At 37.0% G+C, this 8239-nt stretch overlaps 1 protein-coding gene across 1 annotated transcript; it reads left to right on the plus strand.

Annotated features, from left to right (window-relative positions):
• Nucleotides 1–1267: 1267 nt before the first annotated feature.
• Nucleotides 1268–7390, plus strand: LOC128867055 (maternal effect protein oskar). Its single transcript, XM_054108153.1, has 5 exons — nucleotides 1268–1783; nucleotides 2219–2762; nucleotides 5125–5495; nucleotides 6135–6513; nucleotides 6587–7390. Exons 1-5 carry the CDS (start codon nucleotides 1663–1665, stop codon nucleotides 6687–6689), a joined length of 1518 nt encoding a protein of 505 aa, XP_053964128.1. The 5' UTR covers nucleotides 1268–1662; the 3' UTR covers nucleotides 6690–7390.
• Nucleotides 7391–8239: the final 849 nt, after the last annotated feature.

The raw sequence follows: 8239 nt of genomic DNA on the forward strand, positions 1-8239 counted from the left end.
TCTCATCGTAAAGCTCATACAGCTCATTGTTTCATCGCCTGCAATACTCGTCGTCGCCAACCTGCCAAGGTCCAAAAATCTTCCACAGACGCTTTCTCTCATACACTCCCAAGGACTCCTCATCGGACATCGCGATCGTTGAAGCTTTTGCCCCATACGTTAGGAAGGGCATGATGAGAGCAATGTAGAGTGTTAGTTTTGTTCGTCAAGAGAGGACTTTACTACTCAATTGCCTACTTAGTCCAACGTAGCACTTGTTAGCAGGAGAGACTCTCCTGTTGATTTCAAGGCTGACATTGTTATCGGTGTTAATGCTGTTTCCTCGATAAACGAAGTCTCTTACAACTTCGAAATCATAACTGTCAACAGTGCCGTGGGTGCCAATACGCGACTGCGTCGACTGTTTGTTTGACGCCAGAAGGTACTTCGTTTTGTCCTCGTTCACCAATATGGTTTTACATAAACTAAATTTACCATCTGTTACTTGGCACTGATATTTGTTCACAACGTTATAAATCGCAGATTGTGCTGAATTATACAGTTCTTTGAAATGTATTCCTTCATTGCAAGAATGCTTTCACGAAGACTTAATCGTGGCTTGTCAAAACGTGTCATAGACAATTTTTGTTTTTAATTGGAGCGTACACCCTTTTTGGATGTTTGGCCGAGATCCTCCTCCTATTTGTGGTGTGCGTCTTGATGTTGTTCCACAAATGGTGGGACCTACAGTTTCAAGCCGACTCTGAACGGCAGATATTTTTTATGAGGAGTTTTTTCATGGCAGAAATACACTCGGAGGTTTGCCATTGTCTGAGCGACTGCTATTAAAAAAAATTTTAGTGTTTTACCGAGATTCGAACCTACGTTCTCTCTTGATTCCGAATGAGTCACGCACCAATTCATTCGGCTACGGCGGCCGACTAATTACGGCTGTATAATTAATCAATTGCCAGAAGTATAGGTGTTTATTTAAACAAAAAAAGGTCTACGAAAATGTAAAGAAGAAGTTTCTCTAATAAGTTGAGCCACCCTAATGCAAATGATACATTTTACATATTTATGCAAATCATATATGTACATATTTATATACCTAAGTACATAAAAGGAACTACTACAGTTGGGTCTACGCACCACCTGAAGCGAGAATAAGAGGGATATATAAAAGGTATAGTTTTTTCTCCATGCATAAGTGCATTGTTCATTCACCAGAACCGTTATCCAATCCACTATGCCATATGAATCAATCCATTAAGCATTCACTTGAACGCCAACATAAATATATTTTCATAAAGAGAGGCTTGTTTAAACGTAATCTAAACTGTGCTTAGAGAAGTTGAGGTCTACCGCGTTTACCACGTGGTTCCACCAATGCTTTCACAGCGCAGTACCTGTAAGAAACGAACATTCCATTGAACTTTTTCGGGGACTACTTCTATTTCTACACGAACACATTTTTTTTTATGTTTAAATATTGGACTTGAGAATATTTTGGCACGAAAGAATATTAAAAATTACCTCGTTAGTTTAATTTCTACCGAAAGATGCAGATTTGAAAGCATAAATATTTTAATAAAGATTCTGTGTTGAAAAAAATTTGATTTACGGTTCTGCAGCGACGGTCAATTGCTACGTTCAAAGCCTCTAATTACGTACAGCAGCACTATGACAATCATGCACGAAGCCTTTTTAGAATTGCGAGGTGAGTTTCCCGACTTAGATGCGGAGGTGCGCAGCATTCTTTTGGCCCGTTCGCAGGAGGGAGCAACAATTTCGGATATCAAAGGTAAGTTATTTGATATGGAAAACTGGAATGTATTTTCTTATATCCTAACCAAAAAAATGCTCAGGCTTCTTGTAAGATTGTGTGCCTTGGGAAAGACTATGAACTGGCCGTTTGTTAACGGTAGGCATACCATTCGAAAGTTTGCCCAATGTAAGCCAGCTGTTTTCAATCGCCGAAAAAGAAAATGTGTGGAAAACCAATGCCCAGAGCGTTTAATTTGCAACTATTTATATATATAGAGAAAATGAAAACAACTGATATGCGTTGAATAAACTTGTGAATGGTTTTTCGAATCCTCAGCATACCACAAATACATACATACATTTAGAGTTATATAAAATAAAAAATTTAGAGTTATATACAATTTTTCCTTTAATAACACAAATATAATCTGCAAAGCACTGCTAACACGCATGAACAATTTTTATTTTATAGAAGATTACCGGAAAAATACAGGTATAAAGTTTCCGATTTATCAAAACATCACCGAATTTCTCCTCTCCGTTCCCTACGTCACCGCGTTTTGCAACGAAAATGGTAAGCTCATATTCAATGTGCGGCCGTCGACAAGGACAAAGCACATTTATGATTTGGTACAACAACAAAAACCCCAACAGCAGCAATCACAAACGTATAAGCCGAAACAAATCGAATCTCAATGCAGCGAACGAAAACGATTTGATCCATGTCCCAATATCAACCACAAAGAGCAGAACAACGCGTGTCATGAGCTTTGGCGCAGCCAGAATAAACAGTTTTATCACAGAAGAAACTACCAACACATCAACAAAAACCAACACATTAATAACAACAAAATTGATAACGAAAACTGCATGCCGATAACTACTGATGTGGTGCAAACGGAGAAATTTCAAGAAAAAATAACAAATTTACCGATCATAGACAATCAAAAAAGTGTCGGGAGTGACACTGAGGAATCGAACAGCAACAATTATTACCAAGATAATTGCAATCACCTGTAAGTAGTGAGAAAATATCTAACACTTGAAATATTTCGAAATTTTTTACAAATTTTTTCTCCAACTCAATAGAACATTCAATAATGAGGATACTCCTGCTATTACTATACTCATACACATACGAGTATATCTCTAATAGGAGTTAGGTCGAGCTACAGTTTAATACCTCCTGCGAATAGCAGATAGTTTTTCATGGCAGAAATGCCATATACTATTTTCTTCTTAGAGGCGGCTATTATTATCAGTGGGTATCACCACCTGGGAATGGTAGTAGTAGGTACGAACGCACGAGCTATGGTGGCCTTTTCCGTAAAATTTCGAGATGAATTGGATAACTAATTACTCGCCAAACCATGTGCCATACGTCAGTTCGTTCCCATAATAATCGAGTGTACGCCATTTGCATTTATTAATATAATTTTTTTACAATTATTACAAACAATTTTTTTTTATCGTCTTCAAGACATAGTGCAATAATATAAAGTGTGGCAGCCACTACTCACTTTTAAAGTTTCCTTATTTTAAGTTTGGATTTACCTTCAATAAAACAAAAGCAGATACATATCTGTTCTATTTTGGATTTATTTGGTTGCCTAACTTACTTTGAGACCAATCGAAAGGCCCATAAAGGAGAATCGACACACGCCGTTTGTCGATTTTAAAGCTGCATTCAACGCCACGAAAAGAAGTTGCCCGAATGCCGCGATATCTGAATTTGGTATCCCCGCAAAACTAATACGGCTACGCAAAATAACGTTTTCAATACCAGCAGCACCGTCAGAATTTAGAAGGACCGTTCCGAGCCGTTTTATACCTGTCGTGTTACTTCTTTAAGCTGATACTCGTACTAGAAAATTTCGTGCGAGCCAACTTAATCGCTCCATCACAATTTTTTTACAAGAGCGAACAATTGCTAGTGTATACAGATGGTATTGACATTATCGGCTTTAACAACCGCGATGTTAGTTCTGCCTTTTCCAAACTGGATAAAAAAGTAAAGCGAATGGGTCTGGTGGTGGTAGGAGGACAAAACTAAGGGCTTTCTGTCATCAAACAAACAGTCGACTCACTCGCGTAACGGCACACATGTAACTGTTATGATTTCATGGTTGTAAGAGACTTCGTTTATTTAGGAACCAGCGTCAATACCGACAACGATGTCAGTCTTGAAATTCAACGTATAATATTTCTTGACAACAAGTGCTACTTTGAACTAAGTAGGCAATTGAGTAGTAAAATCCTCTCTCGACAAACAGAACTAACACTCTACAAGACTCTCAACATGCCCGTCCTAATGTATGTATGGCGGAGAAGCTTGGACGATGACTGACGATGATGGACAACATATACATAGTGCACCCAATAAAGATCCAGCGACTTCGTTGGCTAGTCACGCATCAACCCATTCGGCAAGTTAATTCCCTTAACCGGCTGTCGTAATTCCCTTATATAGATACTATATATAATTGGCACGTACACCCTTTTTGGGTGTTTGGCCAAGCTCCTCTTCCTATTTGTGGTGTTCGTCTTGATGTTGTTCCACAAATGGGTTCGCCGTGATTTCCTTTATAGTAGATTCATATCCATGTTGTAGTAATTCATTTAATTTATTAAAAATTTGAGTTTATTTTAACCTGTTATGGTAACGCTTATGCTACCTTGGAAGTGTTTTCCACATAACTGGCTAACTGGATAAAAGGCTATTTATTTTTTCAAAATGCCTTCGACAGCGACCGTCGTCTACTGCGTCGTGTGGTGTGGCCACTAAAACGATCCCTCCTCTCCTTCTGGGAAGGCACGCTTCCCGGGACTACTTTCTATATTACTTCGGGAGGGCCCAGGACAGCACTTATAAAGGACCAATTCTATGCATCCACGCCTGGGTCCACCATATTTGTAGCCAGATTTCATGCTATAAAGTCGTCTTCTTGTGTCTCTATCTGTGCGGCTTCGCTTTGTTGCACTGTGTCGAGGTGAATCTTTTTATTTTCGTAGTACGTTCTCGATGTATTTCTTTAACGCGTTCGAGCATTTTGCTGATTATGTTATGCCATACTGAATAACGGGTTCACATAGCTGTTAATATAGGGTAATAAAGGCCATATGTATATAGTACATTAGTCAAAAATACTGAAATAAATGCAGAGATATTTGCAATTTTTTTCAAATGCGAATATTCTAATATTAAAATCCATCTTATAGCTAAAACAGGTGATGTTGTTGTTATAACACATAAATGTTTAGGAAAGACTATATAGATTTGGTAAAGACTAAAAATCGTCGTCTGCATCAACTTTTTTGTATAATGAAGAAACGCTGAGAACAAAAATGTATCCTAAAATAATAGTTTGACTTTCCTAGTTTCAATCGGCTTTATAACCAACCAAAAGTGCCGCTACAAAGTTCTGGATACAACTTAAGTGGTAACTACCAAACAAAATTCAATTCCCAGACGTCTCAGTTTGGATCAATTAAACAGCAGAACTATGTGAACATGAACAACCAAGAGAAACACCTTAATGACATATTCAAAGAGCCGGTGGTTAGATCAATATCGCGAAGTGCAGGTCGACCATCTTCACCCTTCTGCACTAAAAGCAGTCGATACGAGTACGATTCAGTTTATGCATCAGATTCCGACTACGAAGCTCATCTTTTGGACTTTCCTTTATTGGGAGATGATTTTTTCCTGTTTTTAGCGCGCATGGAATTGAGGTGCAAATTCAAAAAAAGTAAGTATGAGTTTTTACAAGTATTTTATTAAAATTATACTTACATACAAGGTGAAGTCCAAAATAAACAAGACTGAGTTAAAATGGAAACGATAGGAGGTTTGTTCTGATAACTTCGAGTTTATTTATTCAAAATAGTCCCCTCTGGCCTCGATACACTGTTTTGCGCGATCTAAAAGCTTTTTTGAAAGAGTGTTTCAGGTCATTGACCGGAATGTCCTTCAGGATGTCGGTACAAGCTTTTGGATGACCTCTACTGACGCAAAATGTTTTCTTTTCATGACAAAATGCAATTTTCCGAATAGGTAGAAGTCACAGGTAGCCATCTCAAGCGAATACCAAAAATTTGTCACAAGAGTGGATCGATGATGGTGCATTATGATGCAAAAAGCGCCAGCTTCAAACACCAAAATAGAAAATTGCATTGACGGTTTGGCCCGTTGGCATGAACTCCTTGTGGCCAATTCCCTTGGAATAGTAAAAATAAATGAGCATCGATTAGATCAAAAACATTTGTATGACGCCAGTCTTGTTTATTTTAGACTTCACCTTGTATATACACAAATACCATATATTCATGCATACATACATACATATATAGAAGTATTGCATATTTCGTTGCCATTTAATTTATTTCAGACGACAAAGTACTGCAAAGTGGGCTTTGCGTATCGGGACAAACTATTGTTGGAGCAATAAGGCGCATTAAACAGTTAGAAAATCAATGCAAGAGTATTATTGTTAATATCGGATCGGTGGATATAATGAAAGGGCGTCCATTAGTGCAAATAGAGCATGATTTCCGTGAACTCGTTAACTTACTGTTCAAAAAGGGATTCACGCCAATTTTAACGACGCTGGCCCCACTTGCAAATTTTGCGCACGATAAACAGGTTAAATTTAAATTGGAGCGTTTTAACCAGTTCATCAAAAAAGAGGCTAAATTCTTGGTAGTCATGGATATATGGGCTTGTTTGGTAAATGAACGCGGTTACATACTATTCGATTGTTTTCAAAAGTAAGTAAAAAATAAGCAGTGCTCATGCCAGGTTGTATAAAATTTAAAATTGTACAAAATGCTTCTTTTACAGCGAGCCAAGGATGGTGTCGGGTACATCAGAGCCGTACGTTTTTTGGAACAAAATTGGTCGACAACGGGTTTTACAATTAATAGAGTCCCTTTTGGAATACTAGTATACGATATTGCTGGAAATTTTTACTCATCTGGCCAAAATTGATAAATATTTTTCTGTTCGTGAAACTTTTATATATCTAAGTGTTATATTGTTTATGAAGTGTCTTACTTTTTAACTTGTTCAGGTTAAGTAAAGTTATGTGTAATTGTGGGTATGTATGTATTTGTTATGTTGTTGTGCTAAGCATAGCTATGAGTAGATTTATTCAAAAATTCTTAAACTTCTGAATAATAAAAGTAGTATATACGTACATAGTTGTAAGGTTGACTTGTTCTGTAGAATGATTCAATGTATTCAACGTCAAAAAATAGATTTTTTAGGGATGCTTTAAGAGTTTTATTCTAATATATATGAGTGCACATTATATATTAGCCAATAAAACTTTTAAAGATTATACTATTTATTTTAATTCATAGAACACGCCTTTCATGCGTAATGTAATCAATTTGGCTTTTACAAAATCAATACCGGTGTTGATTTTTCAAATATTGTTTAAGCTAGAATAGTTTATGTTGAAGAATAATTACTTAAGGTTACACACAATAAACAAAATGCATGTTATAAGGTAAATATGAACGATCCAAATATTTTGTTTATGCTTAAGTTGTAACAATATGTGCTTATGTTTATTATGTATCTGCACGCCTCACTTCTGTGAGGATGTAGAGTTTTGCAGTGTATTTGTACCATAAGCGCAATCTAAGTATGTATGTATGCCTAGACGATATTTAAAAGATATTGGAAAAGTTTATGTAGGTCCATTGAGTTAAATCTTTTGTAATTATTGTGATTATGTGGAAACAATAACAAGCGCCAAATAAAAAAAAAATATTAAATAAAAATTATTTTGTTTCGTATAGCTACTTATAATTTGTTCAAATATAAGTACAGGGTCCGGCACTCGAAGTGTAACCTATTAAAAAGGCCAAAAATTTAGTTTGAAAAACTTCTTTTATTCAATTCAAAGTGAAAAATGTGTAAAAAAATAATAATATACAAAATTAAGAATCACTTTACTTTTGCTGGATATGACCACCTTTTGCCTTGACTATGGCCTTGAGACGGTACAAAAACGAGTCGCAAGCTACCCGAATGTGACTTGCAAGTATTTTGGTCCACTCGCGGACAATGGCTTTTTTCAGCGCCTCGAGACTGGTGAATCATTTAGTTCAGACTGGATTCGCGTCTGGTGAATTTAAGAGCCATTGTGTGGATATTATGAAGTTCGGAACGTTGTTTTTTAGCCATTCTTGGTTCACTCGAGCTTTGCGCAGATTCCTCCTAAAACGTCCCCCGGCTTTAAAGCAAGCTCCAGAATACTTTCCCGATAATATTTCGCTATTACCTTGACGCCAGGTTCGATAAAAGCGATTGGAGAGCGCCCATCTGCGGTTACAGCAGCCCAAATCATTACCTGTGACGGCCGCTGCTTCCTGATGGCCAATCGATGACTCAAATTCTCGTATGAACGGTCGGTCAAATAAACCTTATCGTTTTGGGAGTATACAAATTGCTCAATTCGAAAAATTTTCTAGTCAGAAAATACAA

The sequence above is a fragment of the Anastrepha ludens genome, chromosome 2 (assembly GCF_028408465.1).
Source record: "Anastrepha ludens isolate Willacy chromosome 2, idAnaLude1.1, whole genome shotgun sequence".
NCBI classification, from domain to species: Eukaryota; Metazoa; Arthropoda; class Insecta; order Diptera; family Tephritidae; genus Anastrepha; species Anastrepha ludens.

What these genes read in the sequence shown, in the direction of transcription:
- LOC128867055 (XM_054108153.1), top strand. Translation starts at nt 1,663, where the DNA reads ATGACAATCATGCACGAAGCCTTTTTAGAATTGCGAGGTGAGTTTCCC. An exon ending in CAAGATAATTGCAATCACCT is followed by an intron (nt 2,763 to 5,124) that starts GTAAGTAGTGAG and finishes TGACTTTCCTAG; the next exon opens with TTTCAATCGGCTTTATAACC. An exon ending in GAGGTGCAAATTCAAAAAAA is followed by an intron (nt 5,496 to 6,134) that starts GTAAGTATGAGT and finishes AATTTATTTCAG; the next exon opens with ACGACAAAGTACTGCAAAGT.